Source organism: Gekko japonicus, unplaced genomic scaffold, assembly GCF_001447785.1.
Source record: "Gekko japonicus isolate JY-2015 unplaced genomic scaffold, Gekko_japonicus_V1.1 scaffold1023, whole genome shotgun sequence".
Taxonomy (NCBI): Eukaryota; Metazoa; Chordata; class Lepidosauria; order Squamata; family Gekkonidae; genus Gekko; species Gekko japonicus.
Window position 1 is genome coordinate 334,610 of NW_015163118.1, and position 25,931 is coordinate 360,540.

At 43.0% G+C, this 25,931-nt stretch overlaps 1 protein-coding gene across 1 annotated transcript in view; it reads right to left on the reverse strand.

Moving 5' to 3' along the window:
- Nucleotides 1-17,942: 17,942 nt before the first annotated feature.
- UBE2G2 (ubiquitin conjugating enzyme E2G 2) overlaps nt 17,943-25,931 on the reverse strand; it is a 37,637-nt gene continuing 29,648 nt past the window's right edge. Inside the window, exons 4-6 of the mRNA XM_015406859.1 lie at nt 23,321-23,439; nt 19,824-19,964; nt 17,943-19,055 (exon numbers count right to left, since the gene is read on the reverse strand). Coding sequence (XP_015262345.1) covers nt 18,943-19,055; nt 19,824-19,964; nt 23,321-23,439 — 373 coding nt within the window. The 3' untranslated portion in view covers nt 17,943-18,942. The remainder of the gene's footprint in view (nt 19,056-19,823; nt 19,965-23,320; nt 23,440-25,931) is intronic.

Sequence of the window (25,931 nt, forward strand, 5' to 3'; positions counted from 1 at the left end):
AGGGGCAGGGGCCATTTCCTGCGGAAGCACACAGGAGCGGAGCTCTGGCAGTAAGGAGCCTAGGAGCGGGCACATGCAACAAGCCCCGCCCCCTGCTCCCAGCAGCCCTCAGTTAGGCCATGAGGAGCAAGAAGCAGCCAGGTAAGTTGCAGAGCCCCCCCCAGCCCGCCTTCAGGTACAAGCTCTCCGTCCTCTGTGAGGGCAGATCTGCACATTCCCCCCCCCCAATAGCTAGCAATCCAAAACAGTCCAGTGGCATCTGAGTGGTGGGCGTTGCCTTCTGACACACTTCCGGTGATGTCAGGGGGTGTGGCATATGCAAATAAGTTATGCTAATGAGCTCCTGCACCTCTTTTTCTACGAAATGACCCCTGGAGAGGGGTGCATGTGTGTAAAGTGCTGTCAAGTTGCAGCCTACTTTTGGCAACCCCAGAGGGTTTTCCAGGTGAGTGATTAAGAAGAGGCAGTTTGCTATTGCCTTCCTCTGCAAAGTCTTCCTTGATGGTCTCCCATCCAAGTACTGACCCTGCTTAGCTTTTGAGATCAGGCTATACTATACCATTTCACATTCCATGGTTAGAGGCAGGGCTATTTCATCCCACAGGCAAAAGGGAAAGTCGCTTAGGCCTCACCGCTCTCAGGGGTCCATTGCTAGGTCTATAGCCATCAGTGGTGCGAAATGGGACGAACTGTAATGCCCCTCCCACAGCAGCTTCACCATCTTCCCCCATTTCTCATCCACTCACTGTCATTGGGATGCTCAGTTGTATCTTACTTGAGCTGCAGCAGCTCAGACACTGGCTAGTAGTTGAATCTCAAGGGGAGGAAAAAAGGGGATAGATACCATCTATGTCGTGGTGCAGGTAACAGCCAGTGAAGAATCAGGTAAAAGCTGAAGAAAGTGGCTGGCGCCAGGCTGCTTGGAGATGGACCTTTCATCTACAACAACAGGTATAACAGTTGCCTGTTGTGACCACACTGTGCCCACAAACTGGGGATCTCCTGAGAACCCTCAGTGCAGCAATGTATCATCCATATCAGCCCCTACCCAGTGGACAATATAGGTGTTTGCAGAGGAGCAAACTGGAGTCAGGCAGACCACCCAGCCTGCCTGAGCGTGCCTATTCTGGTGTTGCCTCACTTCATTTACAGTCCCCACCCAGTAGCATGAGACCACTTGTACTTGGAGCCACACAGGATGAGGGGAGAGGGTACCATATCATAACTGACTTCTATCTCCTTACCTACAAATTTTACTTAATTTGAAGCATTTTTTACCTTCCCATTCTCACCACCAGTAAGCAAAGACAGTTTTTACATGTGGAAAAGATTTAAGCAACAACTGGGGGAAACTATAGCCAAACATTTAGTACTGTTGTATTCACAAGGATTTTCGCCTCAACTGGTGTCATAATTCTGTTAAACTGGCCATAACTTGAAGTTAATCGGTAATTGCTCTTCATACAGGCCATTTTTTGCCTATCTGTTCTACTTAAGAAAGCATAAGCCCAAGTTTATACTGTATACATGACACTATTTAGAAGTGGGATATTGGATATATATTTTTATTCCCAGCAGTTCCCTGTTCAATAACTCCATGTGCATGGTTATAGATAGCACTTTTCAGTATAATTTTTGAGCCCCATTTTCCTCATCTCATAAGAGAACATAAGAACATAAGAGAAGTCAATGTTGGATCAGGCCAATGGCCCATCTAGTCCACCACTGTCACACACTCCCACCCCTGCTCTTACTAGTCCAGGTTTTGGATCTATCCCACTACATCCTATTCACACTACTAACCACCTTTCATCCCGCTTTCCTTTGTAACAGGCTCCAACACAGATATCCTAACCTTAAAAAAAATGCAACAAATGTTACAGTTGTGGTGTATTGCTATTCATTTTCTGGTTGGTTACAGGGAAAAACAGCATTTCCTTTTCATCCACGCTTAATGCTTCAAATGAGAAGTACTAGCCACACTCAAAACATCACAACAAACTTTGTTTAGGACTCTGAACTATGATTTATTTTACTTCATTTATACTAAGCCTTACTTGCACCAAATTTTCCCCAGAATCCCACTGCTGCTGGGTAGAGCAGTGGGAGCAAAATAAGGGAAGGGACAAGGATCACATGACATGACATAACCTCTGGCCATGTGCCTGAAAGTGATATCACAGCATCGCATGAGGTTCTAGGAATTTCCCAGATCTCTGTGGTAGAAATCAGAACTTTCAGAGGTTGCCAGCCCCTTTCCCTGTTTTATATTCCTCTTTTCTCTCCAATGGGGACTCATAGTGGTTTACAACATTCTCCTCTTCTCCATTTTATCCTCACTATAACCCTGTGAGGTGGGTTAGGCTGACAGTGTGGCTCATGTCTCACCTACAGACCAAAACATTGAGCTAGGGATCCCAAGTCCCCCCGGGGGGCAAGGAAACCCCCGCCCCAGAGGCCCGTTCCCCAGCGCCGACGGATCGGGCCCCGGGGGGAACTCCACCCCGATGTGCGCGTCACCCGGAAGTGACGTGGGCATGCCGGGCATGCTGGGGGCGGGGCCGTGGCCATACAAGGGAAAACTCTATGGTTTTCCCTTGTATGGCCGTGCCCCCCCCCCAGCGTGCCTGGCATCCTCTCGTCACTTCCGGGTGACATGTGTGCGGCGCACGCACACAAGACGCCGGCCGGGAGCCCCCCGCTCCCGGCAAAGATACACTTGGCAACCCTACATTGAGCAGCCAGAAAAGGAAAACAGAAAAGAACTCTAGACCAGTGATGGCGAACCTTTTAGAGACCGAGTGCCCAAACTGCGACCCAAAACCCACTTATTTATCGCAAAGTGCCAACACGGCAATTTAACCTGAATACTGAGGTTTTACTTTAGAAAAAACAACTCATACATTAACTTAAGATGATCCAAACAAAGTAAGGAAAGCAATCCCAAATACTTTCATTTACTTAAAATTATTTGGCAGAGAATTCAACACTTTAATGATGCTTTGGGCCTGGCTGGGGCGATGGCACGCGTGCCCACAGAGAGGGCTCTGAGTGCCACCTCTGGCACCCGTGCCATAGGTTCGCCACCACTGCTCTACACCATGACTTGCCTGTACAGCAGGAAACTGATATCATACTTTGGGCTCTATTTAATATTTATTGGATTTATAAAAGTTTATATTTTATTTCTAAAAATATGGTTTGGTATGATGTCTGTATGGATCCTTTATGATGGCTCGTTGTAGTGATTTTGTGGTGAGGTAGAAGGATTGTTGGCCCTAAAATACACTGTCTGCTTTATTAGTTTAGCTCAAGGGAGTCTGCCTGACCCCAGGTTGCGGCCTGCCTGTGAGTTTTAGCAGAAAATGTTTTGAGCAGTTTAATTTTGAGCAGTTTAATTCCTCTACAATTACATCATGAAACCAGGGCATTATGAAGAATTACTGGCAAGCATCTGACCTGTCAGGGTGGCTCATTTGTTAAAGAGGAACTGATTGAAGTGCCGGGAGGGGGAGACCATGCCCACTTTATAGAGATGCCAGCCTCCAGGTGAGTCCTGGAGATCCCCTGGAATTACAGTTCTTCTCCAGACTACAGAGATCAGTTCCCTTGGAAAAAATTGATATTTTGGAGGGTGGACTCTATGGCATTGCACCCTACTGAGGTCCCTGTCCTCCACAGGATCCATCCCCAAATCTCCAGGAGTTTTCTAACCTGGATCTGGCAACCCTACGCCCCATCTCCTGCCTCTGGCTGGGGGAACCTGGCAACACTATAAGACAAAGGCGTCAAACACATCTGTTATGAGGGTTGGATCTGACATAGATGTCACAATGCCAGGTACCAGAGATATAAACTGTATAAAGGACAGCAGCTGGTAAGCTCTGAGTTGGTGTATCCTCACTGCAAGGCTCCATGGTTTGGAAGGGGGTGCAGAGGAAAACCCACATTGGCAGACTAGAGGCAGCAGTGCTGCAGATGAGGTGGTTCTATGGTGCTGAAGCCACAATGGAGTGGCTCTGCCCATTCCCCCCAGCACTCCCTCCCTAGCACCAGTTGCTTGCGGGCCACATAAGAGCCCTGGACAGGCTGGGTCCGGCACCCGGGCCTTGACACCCCTGCTATAAGACACGGCACCCCTGGAATGTTGTCGGTGAGCATATGAATTCCAGAACCATCCTGATGAAGTATCTGACCAAGGGAGCTTCGACTCTCAAAAGCTCATGCCTTGAAAATCTTGTTAGTCTCAAAGGTGCTACTGGACTCGAATCTACCTGTTCTACCACAGACCAACAGAACTATTCTGAAATTTCTGGCTTTGTGGACAAACGCTGGGCAATGTCTGGGTCTCTCTAGTTATGCGAAAGTACATTCGCTGTCATGCAACTGCTGAAATCAAAGCCGAGAGTGATGTAAACCTGAATTGAATTTAGGCCAAATCTACATATGCATTTTAGAACCAGCTTGGTGCCGCTGTTATCCCATGTGGTTTAGAACTGCTGTGCCTCTGCTTTCAAGTTAGCATTAGGGGAGCTGTCCACTTTGCCTTTTTTCAGTTATCTAATCACAATCTATTTTTCATCACTAGATAGCCCCTGGGGGGTTACTGGAGTGTTCTGGGACTAGAATGAGAGGCCTCACAGTGGAATGGTAGCCCCTGGGGTTAGCAGGAGTATTCTGGGACTGGAATAATTGGCTCCAAAGTGGAATGACAGCCCAGGGGGTAGGAGATGTGTCCTGGGACTGTAATGATAGGCCTGGCATTCCAGTTCCAAGACACTCCTCTTACTCCAAGGGGATGTCATTCCACCATTGGGCCTGTCATTCCACTCCCAGAACACCTGCTACCCCAAGGGGCTGTCATTCCACTCTGGGGCCTGTTATTCCAGTCCCAGAACACTGCTTCTACCCCCAGGGGCTGTCATTCCACTCTGGGGCTAGTCATTCCAGTCTCAGAACACTTCTGTTACTCCTAGGGTCTGTCATTCTTACCCCTGTGAACTTAAAAATGAGAAACGCCATAACTACAAGGCAGGAATTGCAACTTTTTGAGCCTTACTCGAAAAAGCTGCTGACTGTGCATTGCCCAGTCATATTCAGTGATTATAAATTTAATAAACAGATAAATTTCAAATAAAATTTTTTGAGGACTGGTACATAGTGATGAGTAAAAGCAGCCATGCAGGAATCAAACCAACAATGCCCCGATTTACAGGGCAGGAATTTACCTACTGAGTTAAACACAAGGTCTTGTGTTTTACTGCTGAGTGTGCCTCCTACAGCTCGAAGTAACCCCCCCCGAACTTAAAAATGTCCCATAAAGCGGGGGGGGGGGTCAAGAAAATAAATGGTTTGAAAGCAGATAGATAAGTTTTGGAAGATAAGATTTTAGGGCTAGTACATAGCTATTTGGAAATCAAGCCAAGCGGGAATAAAATTAGAAACACCATTTCTGGATTTAAACATTTTGAGATAAATGCAAGCTCTCACTGCACCAGTAGTGAACTTAAAAATGTTCAATTGGTCTGTAAAAGGGGTCAAGAAATAAAAGCTTCAAAACAAGATAAAAATTTTAAAAATTATTTTGGGGGCTAGTTAGTAAAAAGAGAAAAGAATACTGTTGGAATCAAACCACGAATTGCCGCCTAGTTTATTGTGCGCCACCAGTTGGAATTATTTAAGAATTAGTGGAGCAAAGGCTCAAAAATGTCTGCATTAGGTTGACAGCGCAATGAAACCAGAAAGGAGGGGTTAGAGCAGCAAAGAACAGCATTCACATGGAGACACTGATTTTTATACTGGCACACTGCCAGCATGAAACCGGATGCAAATGTAGACAGTTTGCTGGGGGATGGGAGCGAAAATATCAGGAAACCGGCAAGAAACACACATGTGGATTCAACCTTAGATGTGGCCTTACTGAATACACTCCACAGGTCTTGAGAATAGTTCAGTCTGTTACATACCAGTATACTCATTGACTTGATCAAAATTAATCAGTGATTAGGACTAGGTCTGTATCTGTGCCCTTTTGTATAAATAGTGTTGATTAAATTTTGCTATTTAAAAAAAAATCTAGATTTTTAAACAGCTAACAGGCTATACCAGCTCCTTGAGATCCCAAACTAGAGCTGGCAACCCTGTTACAGGGACTGGTTTTCCATGCCAATACCCACTGAGTCAGTTAGGAGGTGCACTGTAGTCATAGGCAGTGTTACCTCTAAGCTGAGTTAGTGTGAGCTAGCTCACAGGTTTTTAGCCTCCGGCTCACACATTTTTGCCTTAGCTCAGGAAGGATGGCTCCAGAGAAAACTAATTTATGCAGCAGCCAAATCGCTCACTCACAACTTTAACACAAGTAGCTCACAAAGTAGGATTTTTGCTCACAAGACTTCACAGCTTAGAGGGAGCATTGGTCATAGGGTTGCCAATCCCCAATTGGAGGCAAGGGATCCTGAGGTTTGGAGCCCCTCCCATCACTTCAGAGCTGTCAGAAAGCGGGGGGGGGAAATGGCCACTGGGTGCTCCATCATACTCTATGGAGAGTATATGAGAGAATCAATCTGTGGGTATCTGGGGCTCAGGGGAGGGGACTGTTTTTTTAGGTAGAGACACCAATTTTTTAGCATGGCTGGTGGTGCCTCTCCTAACCCCCTCCCCCAAGTTTCAAAAAGATTGGATCGGGGGACCAATTCTATGAGCCCCAAAAGAAGGTGCCCCCATCCTCTGTTATTTCCAATGGGGAGGGAAGGCATTTAAAAGGAATGCTTTTGAAAGGAATGCTTAAATGTGACAGCAAAGTTTTGGCTTGTTGGCCTCACCTGGCAACTCTAGTGACATCACAACCCTAGTGACATCCTTGCTTTTGGCTCCACCCCCCCCCAAATTCTCCTGGCTCCGCCCCCAAAGTCCCCAGATATTTCCTGAGATGAACCTGGCAACCCAATATAATCAAAATCTTGATCTATGCAGGAAATTAGGTAGAGAACTCAGCAATAAGGCAGGAAAAGGATTCTGAGTCTCAGCAAGTAACAGGTTGAACATCCAACTTTCCTGTTACCAACAGCCAATCCCAAAGGAGTTTCAGCTTTGCCAAGAAAGAGAATGTCTCTCAGACACCATGCTACAACCAAGCCCCTCTAATTGCTGCTGCTGGGCAGTATTTGGAGCAATCATCCATTTAATCCTATTGCAAAGCAGCAGTAATTGCTCGTCTGGTTCTTTTCATTGTGGAGCCTTGAGGGCCTCCAGATGGCTTTGCTTAAAAAACCCACACAACCTCTCTCATACTGGCCAGCCCTACAACTGGCCTTTCAACCAAGGACTCACTCACACCTCACTTTCTGTGGCTGGATCCTTCCATGGCCTCCAGGCCAAACACCATGTTACATGTGAATGAACCTAATAAAACATGGACAATTGATTCGTTTAGGCCAAGCAGCTGGGGGCAAGGGCACTGCAGTGGAGATACATCTGCTGTTGCTCCCCAACCCCACCGTTCCAGGCACTTCCATGAGAAAAGCCTGTATCTGGGACCCTGCAGGTGGAAAAGCTGCTAAGAGTCGAACAACTCTTCTCCTACAAGTTACGCATAAAAATATATATATAACATGAAAGTTGGCTGTCAATGAGTATATAAATTTAAGGGGCATGCCAATTTAATTTCACAAATGCTGACAAATTTAATTTCACAAACAGCTCGTGCTAGCCCCGCATGATTTTCTCCCCTTTGTATTGCAGACATCTATGTCCTGACATGTCCTGAATGTCCCAGGCTGGCCCAGTCCCATCAGGTCTTGGAAGCTAAGCAAGGTCAGCCCTGTTTAGTACCTGGATAAGAGAGCACCAAGGCGGTCCCGGGCTGTTGCACAGAGGCAGGCAATGGCAAACCACATCGAAACACCTCTTGCCTGGAAACACTATGGGATCACCATAAATTGGCTGCAACGTGACGGCACTTTCCACCACCATGCCATACTAAAAAGCAGCTTGTTTTAAATGCAGCTTATCATACAGTATAGAAGTAAAAACAAACAGAAAGGCCCCTTGGGTTCATGGATTTTACACTTCTTTAGATCCTGGCTATTTATTAGCATTAAGTTACACAACATGCACGAGCAAGTATTTACACGTCCTTATACCCATTTATAGCAACAGAACATTAATAACATGCAGACAAGCCATGCCTTTGCTGCTTTTCATCTGCCCCTTTGGCTGTTCAGGATGTTTCAACCCCTACCCCACCCCCATCACTTCATTCATTCCTTTATGATGAATCCATAAAACATTGTGTATGCATGGAAATGTAATGTATGAAAACCAGTACGTGTATCATGCATACTGCCATATAGTCTTTACAGTGTTGAACTAGGATTTGGAAGACCGGTTTAAATCCCCACTTGGCTATAATGTTCACTGAGTGTGCTTGGGCTAGTCCCTCTAAGTGACATGGCTCAAAGTCAATCCAAAGAGACTGAATTACACACAACTGGCAGAAACTGAGTGAGTCATGTCAGTCATTCCATTATCCATTTTGAATCCTAGTTTGCTGTCACCTTCATTCAGAAACCTGCTGTGGAAGGTCGGTAGTTCAGCAGTTCGAGACCCGTGTGTGCCGCATGATGGAGTGAGCTCCCATCTCTAGTTCCAGTTCCTGCCAACCTAGCAGTTCGAAAGCAAGAAATTGCAAGTAGATAAATAGGTACCACTTCAGTGGGAAGGTAACAGCGTTCCGTGCGCCTTGGTGTTTAGTCGTGCCAGCCACATGACCACGGAAACGTCTTCGGACAGCGCGGGCTCTTCAGCTTTGAAATAGAGGTGAGCACGGCAACCCTAGAGTCGGATTCAACTGGCTTTCGAGCAAGGGAACCTTTACCTTTACCTAAAGCATAAAAAACTAAACTTTTTTTTTTTAAAAAAAGGAGGAAAATACATATTAAAAGAAATTTCTACTCAGTCATGAATTCATTTGGCAGCTGTAACCTTGGCTTTAATTCCCCACCTGTAAAATCAGAGTAAGTCAGTCTGACCACCATTACCCAACACGATTGCTGAGGTGACAGAACAAGCCAGATTGGGAATTACCTTTAAGAATAGCAGTTCTAGCATACCTTAGTGGCTATGACAGAGCAATGAAGTCTCTGAAGCAAATCTCACCTCAGACATAAACTTATCTAGATGCTATCTTTGGTCTCTTGGCCTCAGCCCTCTTCTATATAAATGAAAAGCAATACTGGCCTACCTTGCAGAGCAGTTTTAAGAATGACTGTACATGAAGTACTTTAGATATGTATACATGCGTAGTACTAAAAAGCTATAAATGCATTTCTAATAAAATGAGAAACCATTTCAAGACTGTTCCAGTTGCCTCAAGTTAAACTCAGTGAAGCAAAAAGCAACCCTTCTGCACAAAAAGATTTTACTCCTCTATAATGAAAAGCCTGAAGGCATTTTCATACCTGAACCTTTTGCACACTATCAGTGCCACATCATAATATGGTTGATGTAGTACTACCACATGTGCAATGCAGTCAATGAAGGTTTTACATTTATTCTGTACACCAAATTTAAACTGAAGCAAATCTTGAGCTGCAAATGTGAAATCCTCCAATTCTTCATGCACTCTTGTAGTGCAAAAGAATTATTTAAGGAGTGAACCAAAGAAGAGCATAAGAACAGCCTTGCAGAATCAGACCAGTGGTCTATCCTTCATCCTGTCTCCCACAGTGGCCAACCAGTTCCTCTGGAGGGCCAACAACAAGGCACAGAGGCTAAGACCTTGGCTTCCCCCATGTTGCCTCCTAACACTGGAATTCAGAGGTTTACTGTCTCTGAATATGGAGGTTTCCTTTAGTCACCATGGCTAGCAGCCGCTGATAAACCTATCCTCCATGAATCTATCTAATCCTCCTTTAAAGCCATCCAATGCCTGTGGCCATCACTACATCCTCTAGCAGTGAATTTCACATTTTAATCACTTATGTAAACAAAAATTTTCCTATTGTCTGTCCTGAAACTACTGCCCACAATGCTCCCTCTAAGCTGCGGAGTCTTGTGAGCAAAAATTCTCCTTTGTGACCTACTGGCATTAAAATTGTGAGCGAGCGATTTGGCTACTGCATAAATCAGTTTGCTTCCTGAGCTACGACAAAAATGTGTGAGTCGGGAGCTAAAAAACTGTGAGCTAGCTCACACTAACTCAGCTTAGAGGGAACACTGCCCACCACCTTCATTTGATGCATTCAACTTTGTGTTTTGGGAGAGGGGGAAAAAGTTCTTTCCCTCTGCCCCTTGACTTGTAAACCTCTATAATGTCCATCCTGTAGCTATCTTGTTTCCTTAACAGAAAAGACCCAGTCTCTTCAGGCTTTCAACATAGGAAAGGTTCTCCAGCTCCGTAACAATCTCAGCAGTGTTCCCTCTAAGCCGAGTTAGTGTGAGCTAGCTCACAGTTTTTTAGCCTCCAGCTCACATTTTTGTCTTAGCTCAGGAAGGATGGCTCCAGAGCAAACTGATTTGTGCAGTAGCCAAATCACTCGCTCACAACTTTAATGCCAGGGGCTCACAAAGTAGAATTTTTGCTCACAAGACTGCACAGCTTAGCGGGAGCATTGAATCTCAGTTGTCCTCTTCTGTACTTTTTTGAGATATGGTGACCAGAACTGCACATAGTAATCCAAATGAGGCTGCACCATAGATATATGCAGGGGGCCAGTGTTCCCTCTGAGCTGAGTTAGGGTGCACTAGCTCAGAGTTTTTCAGCCTCCAGCTCACACATTATCTTAGCTCAGGAAGAAGGGCTCCAGAGCAAACTAATTTATGCAGTAGCCAGATCGCTCGCTCACTTTAATGCCAGTAGCTTACAAAGCAGAATTTTTGTTCACGAGACTCCACAGTTTAGAGACATAATAATACTGGTTGTTTTATTTTCAACCCCTTTCTTACTAATCCCCAGCACAGAGTTTGCCTTTTTCACCGGCACACTGGGTCGACAGTTTCACGGAGTTATCCAATATGCTCCCCAAGGTCTCTTTTCCCCTTGGTGTCAGCAAATTCAGACCCCATCACCATATATTTAAAGTTGGGATTTTTGTTGCTGCTCCAGTTTGCATTGCCTTACACTTACCTATACTGAACTTCATTTGGCACATTTGTCACCCAGTCTGTAGAGATACTCCTGGAGCTCTTCAGAGTCAGCCTCGTTTTTTTCACCATGCTGAATAATTTTGTGTCATCTGCAAACTTGACCAGTACACTGCTCAGCCTTAATTTCCAATAATTTATGAACAAATTAAACAGCTCTGGCCCCAATACTGATCCTTGTGGGACCCCAATGCTTCCTTCCTTCCATTACAGTAATTGTCCATTTAGTCCTGCTCTCTATTTCCTGTTGCTTAAGCAACTTTTAATGCATAAGAGGAACCATCCTCTTATCTCTTAACTGCTAAGCTCACTCAGGAGTCTCTGGTGAACCTACAAAGCCAGCAGTCAAAAATTACTTCTAAAGCACTGAAAAATCTGCTCCGGAGAACCGCATATGGTGCCTGGACAGGCCGTTGTTTTCTTTCAACAATATCATCCAGGACTAGATTCTGTTCTTTCCTTTGTGGAACAATTTCTTTCTTTAGACAAGCTGTAAGCACCACCATGTGGCTGAAGTGGTTAAAAGCATCACTTTCCACATTTATGGATTCTGAGGGCTCCACACTTTCTTTTCTTATACTATTCATATTACTCGGGTAGCAGTCAGCGGTCACAACTAATAATACTCCCTCACTGAAATAAATCATTGTGTTCCAGGATCAGTCCATTATCACTACCATGATACCCTGAGGTATATAAGGTTTTTGAAATACCCTTCAATGGGAAAAAGTGATAGGAAATGTTGTCCTAGTATAAAATTCAGTGCTTTCTTACTTCAGGAAAACTAAAGATGGTCTTCAGTTCTAGACCACATTTTCAATTAACGTTGAATGCTGTGTGCAAAGGAAGCTTTCCTCAAGCACTCAGGCCATCTTTGAGACACATAGTTTAAGTTGGTTTTGAAAACAGAATAATTTTGTTTCTTTTGAAGATGCAAAACTTGCATATTTTGTTGTACAGCTCTAAAAAAAAGATATCAAAAATAAAAACCAGGGCTTTTTCTGTGGCAGCTCCAACTTGGTGGAATGAGCTTCCGGAAAAGATTGGGGCCCTGCGGGATCTTTCACAGTTCCGCAGTGCCGCAAAAACGGAGCTCTTTCACCAGGCATTTAGATAAGGAGCTGCATTTCATCATCTATGCCCTGTGCCAATTTTATTGCCAGCCTGAGCCCGCCGATAGTGGAACTTACCGCTGAATATGTTTTCAAATGCACTTTACCGCCATAGCTATGTAGATTGTTTTTAATAACTATGTTGTGTGTTTTATATTGATATTTATATTGTTTTATTTATTGCTATCTTATGTAAGCCGCCCTGAGCCTGCCTTGGTGGGGAGGGCAGGGTAAAAATCAAACAAACAAATAAAACTGTACAAGAAATTGTGTAAGATGTTCTTAGAGAGAAGCATTCTACTCAGTAGCCCAGTTTCATGTTCTTGGGCATTAAGTGGGCCAGCCCCCTCTCAGTTGACAAGTTGTGCCAACAAGAAATGGTACAGATGGATGCAGTTCAGCCATGCCCTTCCTCAGGTACTAAAAGGACGAGATGAATTCATGGGGCCTTTTATGAGAGGCAAGAGCACAGGAGTCAGTTCTTGGACCCTGGAGAGCAAAGAAGGGCACAGACGGCAGCTGGTAGAAGAGCTGGCAACTTTAAATGTGGTTTATGTTAAATGTGGTTCTAATAACATTCATACAGTACTAACACAGCCTGTCGGCTTGCCTTCTTTTACATTTCTGGCAGGGTTTCCTCCTATCCTGGACCCAAATTGGAACAGTGGACAAATCAGCTGAGCAGCAACTCGTTCATTATTCCATTTGGCTAGCACAAGGGTCTGGACTTCAAAAGTTGTAAAATACAACCACAGGCAAATTCCAAAGATTCAGGCAGATTCACACCACTTCAAGAAATGAAGCACTTGAAAAAAACAGGCTTGTATCAGGAACATTTGCACATGAACCTATCTGTAGACATTATAGCAGCTTTGCATAGCTTATGGCTTTTAAATCCTTCCACCAATTTTTTTACAATTGTAAATACATTCAGACACAGAAAGAACATGATGTTTCACTGTACAGTTAGGACTATGATTGCCAATGGTTTCCATACTCCTTAAAATTAGCTTTATGTTGTCTCTGTTCCCGTAGAGGCAATTTTTCCACCTTAAGACATGGAGAAAGGGAGGAAGCTAGGATTTTTCTTCTTCTTAAGTTCAGCTTTAGCAGCTGTAGTCAGTGCAGTGGTGTCCCAGAGGGATGTCCCTTAGCTGTAAGTTAAAGTACCATGGATATCCCTCCATGGTAAAACTGACTAGGTTTTTAAAATGCTTTCTACGAGTCCTCAGATCTCAACTTTGCTGAAAAACGTCCTGTATTGAGAGTCTCAAATATGTTCAGATCTATACACTGTCAAAACTAGGACTCTCAAAGATGTGAGTGAGGAAATTCCTTGTATTTATCCCACCTTGGCAGGTGAGGTATCACAGTCATAAGCTTTCTTTCCCTCCTTTTTACTGCATCCCACAGAATGGAAAGCATTGCCTTAGCCACTGAGAGGATCCAGTGTACTTCCACTTCTTTAGGTGCCAATCTTCACCAGAATTTTTGCACCTAACAACATAATAGCTTAAGTACACAGAACAATATATAAACCGTCAGCACCTCTTTGTAATTCAGTTTCAGAGATGCAGCTTCCAGCATCACTGCAGTGGCATTTATAGCAGAAACAGGCAATACATCTATTTGCAATGCATTTTCATTCTACAGGAATGTCACAAGCGACATTGAAAGTTTTACAAACAGGTGTAAATTGCAGTACATGTAGAAATTTTAAAGCTGCCATGCCAACTTGATTGTTGAGTGCACATATTTCTCTCATCACACTGATAATCGTAAAGTCAGAACTGGGCCAAACAAAAGAAGCCAGTAAGGATACAAGATCAGCCCTGCCCTCAGGCTTCAACTGTTTTATGTGGTTCCAACACCTTTAACATAGCACTTAGTTCTTTCAAAGCAGGGGTGGGGGGAGACCATGATTAATTTATGTTTTTCATTTGCCTCTGTGTGTGTGTGTGTGCTGACATAGCCTTTTCTGCCACAGGAGCGGCATTTGTTTGCATCCTTTTTAACTGCTGAAACTACAAAGCCTAAAGCAAACAGTCTAAACAGAAAGAAGGTGAAACAACAGATTAAAAAGTTGCTTGCATGCATATTACAGTAACACTTGTTAAAATAATCCTGGCACTTGACAAGAAACAAGTTTTACAGAAATGTTCTCTTAAACTGGGAACAAAAAAGTTACACTGATTAGAGGTATTGCTGGGGGCTAGGGGATGTGGAGTCTATCAGCTCAAGCATCCTTATCAAAAGGAATAAAGCAGGTGTTCCCCAGCCTTTTAGAAGAAAATAAAAGGGCCACACCAGTCACAGGAGATAAAAAATAAGGCCAAGGCCAAAGGTGCAAGATCAGGTAAAATTATATTACATTCTTCTGGTAAAATTCCCCCAAAATTCCGTATATGTTTTGCCAACAGGCTTCGTCAGGGGAATCTGTAATATATACATTTGATTTGATTAAAATCAAATATAGATTTGAGGGGTAGAGCCTGGGGAGGGCAGGGTTTGGGATGCTCAGGGACTTCAGCAGGGTATAATGCCATAGAGTCCGCTGCCCAAAGCAGCCATTGTAATAGCTGGGAAATTTTCTGTAGGGGAAATGATGTGTTGTTGCTGGGGAACACGGTGATTTCTGGGAGATCTCCAGGCCTCACAGGGAGATTGGCAACTCCAGTGACCGTTTAAGGGAAGATTTGGATATGTATTTTGGCAACTCCAGTGACTGTTTAAGGGAAAACTGGGATATGTATTTTACCTCAGGGCACATTCAATGACTCCCAACAGCAACAACAAACTGTTTAGAATGTTAGAGGCAAAGGCCAATCAGGCCACATATGCAAATGACCTCTGTGTTCTGACTGGCTACTGGGGGGAGAGGAACAACAAACTGTTTAGAATATTAGAGGCGAGACTCAGGCAACACAGCCAGTGGATAGGGACAGCTTCTGAGTGACAGATCAGGGAGCCAACTGATTTGGGAGCGTGTGGAATGTTCAGGAGAGCACCACAACCAAAACAGATTATATAGAGAGATTACACCACTGAGGTATTTTTAAGAACTACTGCAAGATGAACAGGTTTGTAATATTCATTTAGGCACAGAAAGAGATTCTTTTAATTTTGAGCCAAAACCTGTTGGGTGCTGGACAGCTTTACCTTATCTCTCTTCCTCTGGCAATCTCAAGGACAGCATGAGCTCTGGCAGTTTTGTATGTGACTGACATTTTACAATCTGGATTTTGACTTCTAATATAATGCCTTATTTATTTATATAATTTTAAATATACCACTATTTATGTAAACTCAGTGGCATAATTGTATATTTTATATTACGGATTCCTCCAATGAAGCCTGTTGGTGAAACACATAAAAATTTTTGGAAAATTTTAACTGAATAAAAAAATATAATTTTACCTGCTTTTGCAGCATTGGCCTTAGCCTTATTTTTTATTTCCCCCAACCCTTTTGAGCCTGCAGGCATCATTGGAATTCAAACCCAGGATGGTGGGCACAATCACAAAAGGACTACTATAGCAGGTGGAGGCAACCACAAAATGACTGCCACAGGAGACAATGCCAACCTCAAAATGTCAGGGAGATAGGTTATATATAAAACTCTAATAGCACCTCTCCAACACTTCAGGCAGAAATTCTGTTTAGCAAGATGCCTTTTAATCTGCACAGCCAATCAGAAGCCCTGCTGTGAAAAGCCCTACCTACTTTCTAAAAGCACTTGGCAGGCACCAGGAAATGTCTTGGCAGATACCATGGAGCCAAGGGCATCATGTTGGGGACCTTTGGAATAAAGGATGGCATGGTCCTGGCACTATATCTGTACCACAGCCTTACAAAAAAACCCTCTGCATTTAAAAGAAAGAGCAAATTTAAATACATCAGAGGAATGTGGTTGCCTTTTCCCCATACCCATCTACATTCAGTACTACTGGGAGAACAGAGCAAGCCACTCCTCCAAAACAAGGCCAGCTCCTAGATTATATAGCAAACATTGACAAACTGCTTAGTTAGTATGCAAGCCAGTCTCTGCTGAATATAGCATAGTGCCTGTTTTGCATCCATATTAACGGATCACCAGTATGCTGTTTCCGAAAGCCTGCTTTACCCATTACAGTAGGAAGATATAGTGAAGATCTGTGAATCTGTTCTTATGCTGTAATGTGAAAGGTGACTATTTACCTTCTCCCATCACATGCACACTGAAGACCTGCTTATATGTTAGTATTGTAACGGCTTGTATAATAAATTCAAATAACCCTGTATGCATTTATATACTCACCAAATGCCAGCCAAAACAAAGGGATAGGGTTTTTCCCCAGTGGCTGCCCCAGCTTCTTGGAAGAGGTCAGCGGGGTCCTACTCTCCTGGCTCTCCACTGAGGCTGTAAGACTGAGTTAGTCCACAGAGTTTTGGGAATAGCAAGAGTCTAGGCAACTGGGACTATCTGACTAGTGGGGGCACAAAGAGTTTGTATGTTTCTTGTTTTATCAAATTGTTTTTATATTATTACCACTTGCCGGTGATATTTGGGAGAAAGGCTGGCATATAAATATTTCAAGCAAACAGATATTGCCTCTACATCACACATGTGCTACATAGTTCATTTTCTATCCACACCCTTCTTGTGGACTCTGAAGAGCCCATGTTCTTCCACATTTATTGTAATTTAAAGCCAGACTCATTTCAAAAGTGCACTTTCAATAAAATAAAATAAAATATGCCTTTTATTTAAGAAATCCATGTTTTGTTTTTAAATACTGTCAATGCGCAAAGCTAGAGCAGGAGAGCTTTCGTTAAGATCTTTTCTTTTTTGAATGCTGTCATCTCGTTGCAGTCTTTAAGCTATGCTGAATCGATTAAAATGAACAAGCATCTGCCATTTACAAAGGAAAAACAACATTTGTAGATGCTGTTCAGAACAATTTTCATTAGCCACTTCACTCCACAGTTCAGCTCACTGGGAATAAGGACATGGCCAGCTGACATTCAACATTGCATATTTATAATGTGAGCTCAGATCCACAAGATGCTGTTAACAAAATACTTCTGCTGGTCTAAATCCTCTATAAATCTGAAACTCAAATTCAAGTATAAACAGCATAAAAAGTAACCCCAGCCCAAGTCTGTGTCCATGGGAGTTCTTGCAAAGTAACTTTACTCAGTATCCTGAAGCACTGTGGACACATGATCTTTGATAAAACACAGATGTTAATTACTTCCTAAGAATCTGGCCATGAAACACATGTTGAGGGCTGGCTCCTTAAGTATCTTGTCCTACCAACAAAGAGGAACAGGGCACTACTTTTCATTCCTGCGGTATGTATTTTCTTAAAATTGCCACTAACAAAAATGCTTAAATCCGACAGTGTTTCCAAGGACTGGAGGATTTCCACCTTTAGAGCATGGCTTTCTCCTCCTCCCACCAACACTGAAGCTCAAAATGCCCCCCAAATTGGAACCGGGGAGGCAAGGAAGTCACACTTCTTGGGCAGAAATACTCCCACAGGCTCCCACTCCAATACTGAAGAGGGTGGAAGAGTAAATTATGTTAAGAAGCACCATCTCCTGCTAATCCAAGCAATATATACACTTGCAAACCATGATTTACAATCTTCCCATTTCCATTTAGTCTCAATAACACCAGATTCCAGACTCTTTACATGATTAGGGATGAAAAGAACTGAATAACAACTTGGGAAAGACTCCTGTTCTGCAGTACAGCCAGACAGGTAGCTAGTTATCTCCAGCATCTATTCAGATAGGGGAGTCTGTCTCAGGCATCCAAGATATTTTAGGAATGATGATTACTCATATGACATCAAGCCTACTGAAGTCATAACAAGTTCAACAAGTGCCTCAACACCAAACTCGGCATGCTTGAAGGCTTTCAAAAGCCGCCATATGAAGGGATATCCTATGGGCAGATAAAATGCTATATCTAGAAGCATGTTGCCAATTACACTGATCACTCTTTTCATGGATCACCTTCATTAGACACAGACATTCAGTTGCTCACAAAATAATCTGGCCTAAGAACTCTGTTGCATTAATATTTAATGTCCTCAAGGAGAAAGACATTAAACAGCTCTCCATTTATCTTAAGTTATGTGAAATTATCTAAGAACAATATCCTTAAAGGGTAGCTCTCTGCTTCCATCAAACTGATTTCAATAGTGTTTAAGATGCCTTTTTCTGCTGCTCTGGGCACTTGTAAATTCAGTCCAGCTACCAGAAAGTGCACAGTATTGCACTGTTATCTGCACTAAAGTAGGGAAGGAAAATAAAAAGAATGTAACTGGAGAGCCACATAATAGGAAAGATTCCCAAGTTTTCCGTAGTTCAACATGACTACAGCACTACACAACTTTTACCATACCGCTAAATCCATTTGTATCATATCTGCTTAAATATCATGCAATCCTATTGCAGTTACTCCAATCTTAACCTATTGATTTCAATAGGCGAAGACTGGAGTAACTGCACAGAACTGTACTTTTAGATATTTCTTTTTAAAAGAGGAATATAGGGAGGATGGTAGGGGGGAACTTATGAAACTCAGTTGACAATTTTGCAAGATTTGCTTTTGGTACCAATGGGCAGTACTGCCATTTGTCAGTCTTGAGAGAGTTCAAAATGCTACGATTGTCAATTTTCCAGTCTTCCTTTCTCTTTAAAGTCCAAGTGACTTCTGAACAATTTGCTTGGCTATTTTGTTAAACTGCTCTCTATCCTCCCGCCACATTTTTGAGGCATCCACGTTGGCTCCACTCTCGTCATTTGGTTCTGAAATGGGGAAAAGAAAAGGAGATGGGACAAAGAAAAAGAAATGGGGAAAATCAGGCAGATCTCACACCTTCGAATTATATCTATATCAGTGCAAAAATAACGAAGAGTCTTATGGCACCAAATTTATTGTCACATAAGCATTACACACACACACACACAAGCATGCACACAAACACACACACAGATGTACAAAGAGAAGAAGTCTAGTGGAGGGGGTGAAGAAGAGATATTACAAAAAGCATGCATGAACAGCACTGCACTGCAGTACTAGAGAAGGATGGTAGGCTGTAACCAGGGGTAATTTCGTAGAAAAAGAGGTGCAGGAGCTCATTAGTGTAACTCATTAGCATAACTCATTAGCATATGCCACACCCCCTGACATCACCAGAAGTGTGTCAAAAGGCAACACCCACCGCTCAGGCTCCACTGGACTCTTTTGGATTGCTAGTTATTGGGGGGAGTACGTGCAGATCTGTCCTCACAGAGGATGGAGAGCTTGTACCTGAATAAAACTTGGTCTTAAAGGTGCCACTGGACGGTTTTGGGTTGCTATCTATGGGGGAGCTCTGCAACTTACCTGGCTGCTTCTTGCTCTGACTGAGGGCTGCTGGGAGAAGGGGATGGGGCTTGTTGCATGTGCCCGCCCCCCTGGGCTCTTTACTGCCAGAGCTCCGCTCCTGTGCGCTCCTGCAGGAAATGACCCCTGGCTGTAACTATCAGAACAGTTCTTCTAGCTGAAGATCTGCAAATAAATTTGTTCCATACCTGCCAGCATGCTGACCACTGACAAGAGAATCTTCTCTACACTCTGTACAGGGCTCCATCGTTCGGCACTGCTCTCATAGCCCATGGGATCATCTCCAGGGGCATGAAGAATAGAGATGCAAACTCTGCCATCTGGATAAACTGAAAAGAGGAACACATACTTTACAAGTGAAGCATCATCTTCTTTGTAAACTCAGGAGGGAATAGCTGAAGATTAAGCCTCCTGCCATACCTGCAAAAAAAACTCTCTAGACCAGGGGTCCCCAACCTTTCTGACCTTGTGGGCACCTTTGGAATTCTGATACAGTGTGATGGGTGCAGCTACAAAATGGCCACTGCAGGAGACAGAGCCAGCCACAAAATGGCTGCTGTAGCTTACTTTCTGTCACACAGTGAAGATCCTTGTGTGGTGGTGGCAATTGCTGCCAAAGCAACATTTTTAAAAAATCTGCATTAGTGCCAATCAAATCTCCAATGGCCAATCAGAAGTCTTGCTGGGCAAAAGCCCCACCTGATCCCACCCACTTTCTAAAAATACTTGGTGGGGATCAAGGTGCCCATGGGCACAAACTTGGGGACCCCTGCTTGAGGCCACCTCACTGTTAAAAGGTAGCTTGAATATCCTTAGGTAGCCACAAGATGTTCAAGCTTTAAAACCATTCTGATCATAGCCAAAAAGATGAGGCACCAAACGAATATGGAGATCAAGATAAAATATGAGTAATTGCTCAAATGTCTGAAAAATATCAGGCTTAGAGAGAGCCTACCTTCAAGAAAGCTGCTAATTAATATGATGTTGGAGAATAATGGGTCCAGAGACCTGGGCCATAAACTGATTCAACAAACTATGAACAAAAATCATTTGGGGAAGAATAACCTTCTAATATAAAATTATGGCTTAGACACAGCATGAACAGCAGAGTGCTCAAAGAACAAATGGTCTTGTTTCCTCTCTCCTGCTGTCAGCTGCAGAGCCCCCCAAAATAATAAATCCCTGAAAGCAGCATGGGAACAAAACGTGGCAAAGGGGACTTGGCAAAAATTGTCGCTTCTTTTCCACTGCAGATGAGCCTACAGTTAGGATCAAACTATGACAACAACAGCATATATCCTTGGCAGTTCTAGTAAACGAGCCATCATTGACTACTGAATCCCAAGTGGAACATGTCATTAGATATCAGTGATAAAACATCCATTTCTTAAATATCATAATCCAAAACACAAGATGGTACAATTCAAACAAGAGCATCTTTGTAAAAACAAAGTGCACACACACACACAGAAGACATCAACTACGGAAAAATATATGGTCTTGAATAAGGAGTTACTTTTTGTTCCTACCCAAGCAAGACTTTCTGAAAATGAGAGTAAAGATGACTAGATGTAGACAGATTTTTGAGACTGCACAAATATCACAAAACTACAATATTAGTCTGTAATAAGAGTTCTGTAACAAGGCATGGACTCCATTCATGTGTTTGGAAAGCTGGGGCAAGGGGAAGACAAAAGCCCCTGGATCAGTCTCAACAGGAATAAGATTATGACTCTGTGAATTTCACCCAATTTCTCCTCACCATAGCCCCCGTTATCTGGGAGCTTTTTGTCCACCGGTTTCTTGAGACCCCAGACAATATCTGCTTTCGGCCTACAAATAGCTGCAGTGAGAAGGGGAAGGTGAGAACAGATCTGCCTTTTGTGTGTGCAGTCATAGAACCCAACCCAACATTTTTGAAGAGTGCCTGCTATTAGTTTCTCATCTCATATTCCCCAAAGAAGGTCTTTATAGCTGAACCTACGACACATTTTTGTGGACATTATTTTGAAAAGGTGCACAGAGGATTTATAGAACCATTAAGACTTTGTTCAATAAATCTTCTGTGCACCTTTTCATCATGCATCAGGGTGTGGTGTGTTCATCCTTTTTTTAGTCTCCGAATGGGATGGAGGCAGATCATGCTGGAAATAAACATGGTAATGCTATTCTAACCTGTTACTGTGTAAAAGGTTTGGCTCACTTATTTTTTCCAGCACGGCGTAGCGGTTAGAGTGTCAGGTTGGGTCTGAATCCTCACTCTGCCATGGTAGCTTGCTGGGTGACACTGAGTCAGTCACACACTCTCAGCCTAACACAGTTCAACAGGGTGGTTGTAAGTATAAAACGGAGGACAGGAGAATGATGCCGGCTACTTGGGGGCCCCAATGGGAAGAAAGATGAAGTATAAAATGAAGTAAATAAAATTTACTCCCAATACTATTTTATCATCCAACCAGCCACCCTCCACCCAAATACAGCCCTTTTAAATGGGCCAGTGAAAGCTGCCAAGCACATTTTCCAGTTTTCCCTTCAGCTAATATCTGTGCAAGTTTACAACATGTTAAGTGCTATATATAGGCTGTTGCATTTACAACAGTTTCACAGCCCTAGGGTAGGGATTGGTTACTGACGTGGCTCAAGGGAAGAAAAGCAACATACTGATGGATCAGTAATACTCATCTGAGGGATGAAGGTAAATGGAGCAAAGAAAACAGAATCTTGCAAAATCGCAAAGCAATATAGCTTGCAAGCTTAGGAACAGAATGTGAAAGAAGATTACTACCATACTATTCTTTCTCAAGATGCTACATCAGTATACCATTCAGACAAAAAGGCAGACAAAAATATAGCTTCTGGCAAATTACATTGGTGAAACCAGTGGAACAATATCAGAAACAAAAAGGAGGGTTTTTTAATAGGATTTCAATCAAGTTATCAGAATTCTTAAATCAGAACTAAATGTTCCAAAATTCCCAGTCTTCTGTACCAAAGGACATGTGAAGCTAGAGCACCCTCTAGCACTGATGAACTGCCAAACAAAATTGAGGATAGATCAAGTTACAGCACTGTTGGGAAAATATTTGCAAATATATTCCCCCCCCCCTTTTTTTTGCTTGAAAACGCAGAAAAGAGTAGCTCCACACAAACCGGCCAAGACAGACAAAAATATGGAAGATCTATGACTGTTCTCTAGTGTGTTACTCCTTCATTGGAAGTTCTGGGACTACATTGTGGGGTTAACTCTTTCCTCTACACTTTTCCACTGTAGGTGAAGCACACAGATTGTCTATATTATCTCAGTATATTTCCCCCCATGCATTTAACATCGGGGGTAGGTTGCTGGAAGTCAGGAAAATGATACAATTGGGAAGAACCTTCCCTCCCAAACACCCACTGTGGCTACAATTCAAATCAGGGCTTCCCATGCTGTTAGTTACAAAGAGAAAATGCACTGCATCTTCCCAAGTCTTGTTTGGCTATTCAAAGTATGCATTATAGTATAAAAGTATTCAAAGTGTCTGAAATAGAATTTAGAGCTCCGTCTAGGCAACTGCTACTAGTTAAAACATTCAAACAAGTATTCAAAGGGTCCTTTAATTTTCCACTGTGAGAATGCCACAATGGTAAATAGGATATGTCATCTGTATGATCAGACAAGGTGTTACCTATCTGAAGAACTTACTGTTGGGGTGAAACATCTCACACGTGAACCTCATCTTTGGAGGGCTTAATGGGTAGTCAAGAGGAAAACTCAAAATAGCAGGGAAAACGCCATACTCAAAGCAAGTGTCTTCTGGTCCCCTATAAAACAAAATGAAAAATTAAACAGTTTAAAAACAGTGCCAGCATATTAGTTACTAAAAATGAAATCAAGAAAATAGTACTAGATTGCAGAAGACTGCCATTAAATGCACTTTAATGAAGTCTATGTTGCCTACTAAAACACAGTTTTGGATATAAGCTATTATGGCATATAATTCTTCTATGAAGAATGTCTTCTATGAAGACTATACTGAAAAACTTATTTCGGGTAGTTAATCACTCTTTCATAATCAATGAGATGACCAGAATAGTCTCCTACCTATAATACAATGGGTTGTACCCTATGAACTGTGAGAAGGTATCCATAGTGTCAGAATTCTCTTTTCCTTCCCCTTTCCCAGTAGCCCCCTAAAACCATTGAAAAGGCAATACTGGGGGTCCAGATAACCTCATAGACAAGAGGCATGGGGAGGGTCTGCAGTAAGAAGAGGGAGGCTGAGTGAGATCATGCCCACTTCCTCCCTTCTATGCATGCAGGTTTTCCACTGGTGCAAAGGGGAGGAGAGACTTCACCCAATTCTGCCTCCTCACTGCAGCTCACCATGCCTCACAACATTTTGCCTATGATGATCCTGAACTTTTGAGGCGAAAATTTTGCTCAATAATGATCCTGCTTTGAGCCAAGTGGAAAAGGCAGCTAAAAATATTCTAATAAATAGATGAGTAGCAGGTGTGGGTGGGAAAACTCCACTTACTGTGAGCACATTCCATTTGTGGTTCACAGGATACCATCCAAGAAAGTCAATATCAATACCAGTCTGCCTAAGTTTAAGCATTTGGAGAGGTCAATGAAGATTCACCCTCTTTCTTCTGCATCTCTATCCAAGGGAAGGCACCACAGAGCAAAAGTGCAATGTAATTTCTAAATAAAACTAGCCAAGGACTTCTCAGCAAAATGCCTCCATTGGTTTACATAGTGATGTGATTCTAGGCAATGGCTGTGACACCATGTTGTACCATAGCTCAACAGAAGCTGGCGTGCTTTTCATACAGCATGAACCTGTCATTTCCTTCTCCAACTCACCAGGAAGAAATTTACTTATGTCAGATGACTCATTGCTGACCATTTATTTTCACTGGCCTCATCTAGTAAAGATCTTGGAGAAGCTGGACATATTGATAATAAGCTACAGGTACTGTTAATCAAAGACCTTGCTTTGCATGTATAGTCCACTCCTAGATAGTCAACAGTGACATCCAGAAACCAAAGCTAAAGCAAGAAAGACCTATGGTTCTCCCAAGCATGACATATTCTACTGCTGTGGCTATTACCTTTGTTTTTTCTCCTGAAGCTACATTACTCTCCCTAAACATACTGTAATCACTGTTCAGTTCTTCAATGCATTTAGGGTCATAATGGACTTGAAAAGGATATAAAAAACCCAGTTTTTCCGTAACCTTACCCACGTCCCCCAACAAAGCAGGTACAAATGTTGTAACTGGTTCTGCATTTACACCATCTAATTTAATTAAATATGCAACCCATTTCAGACTTCATCTAAATACATCTATAAGCTGCACACTGGAAGCTTTCCCACAGTGCTCTGTAACATCATTCTGCCCCTCCCCTTTGAATAACTAACCTTAGGGGAACTCAAAAATTCACTTATTACTGTAACCTTCTGGTCAGTTTAACACTTTCAGATTTCTTTCCTAATAGCTCAACAAGTATATATGTAATCTCCTAAATCAAAGGATCCACTATTCTATTAAAACCCCTCTTCTTTGAAACAACATTTAAATCTCTACAAGCTAGAACAGCTGCAAAAGGGGGCAACCATTTGGAAATCCCATCCCGCCCCTCAAAAATACTCTTTCCAGAGGACCGTCTTGGCTTTCAAAAGCTAGAGCAGGGGGACTGGTCTTCTCATTCAGTTGCCCTCAACTGACACTCAGCTGCTCTCAACATTCCATCCCTTCTGGAATATGTTTAAGTCCTCATTAGGCTGTTTCCTTAGGAGGGTTAGGAAATAGTTGTACACATACTTAAACTTAGGCATCTGGAACCAAAGACATATTTTGCAAGCGGTCTTCTTTTTCGCTCTCTCTCTTATTTTAAACTGGATACCTAAAAGACAGTTCACACAAATCTGGCCACTTATTACATAAGAACATAAGAGAAGCAAATGTTGGATCAGGCCAATGGCCCATCCAGTCCAACACTCTGTCACACAGTGGCCAAAAATACCAGGTGCCATCAGGAGGTCCAGCAGTGGGGCCAGTACACTAGAAGCCCCCTACTGTTGCCCCCCCAGCACCAAGAATACAGAGATCACTTGCTTCCTACCTATACCTTGTGGCTAATAGCCACTGTGGACCTTTGCTCCATATGTTTACCCAATTCCCACTTGAAGCTGTCCATGTTTGTAGTCGCCACCACCTGCTGTCGCAGTGAATTCCATGTGTTAATCACTCTTTGGGTGAAGAAGTATTTCATTTTATCCATTCTAACCCAACTGCTCAGCAATTTC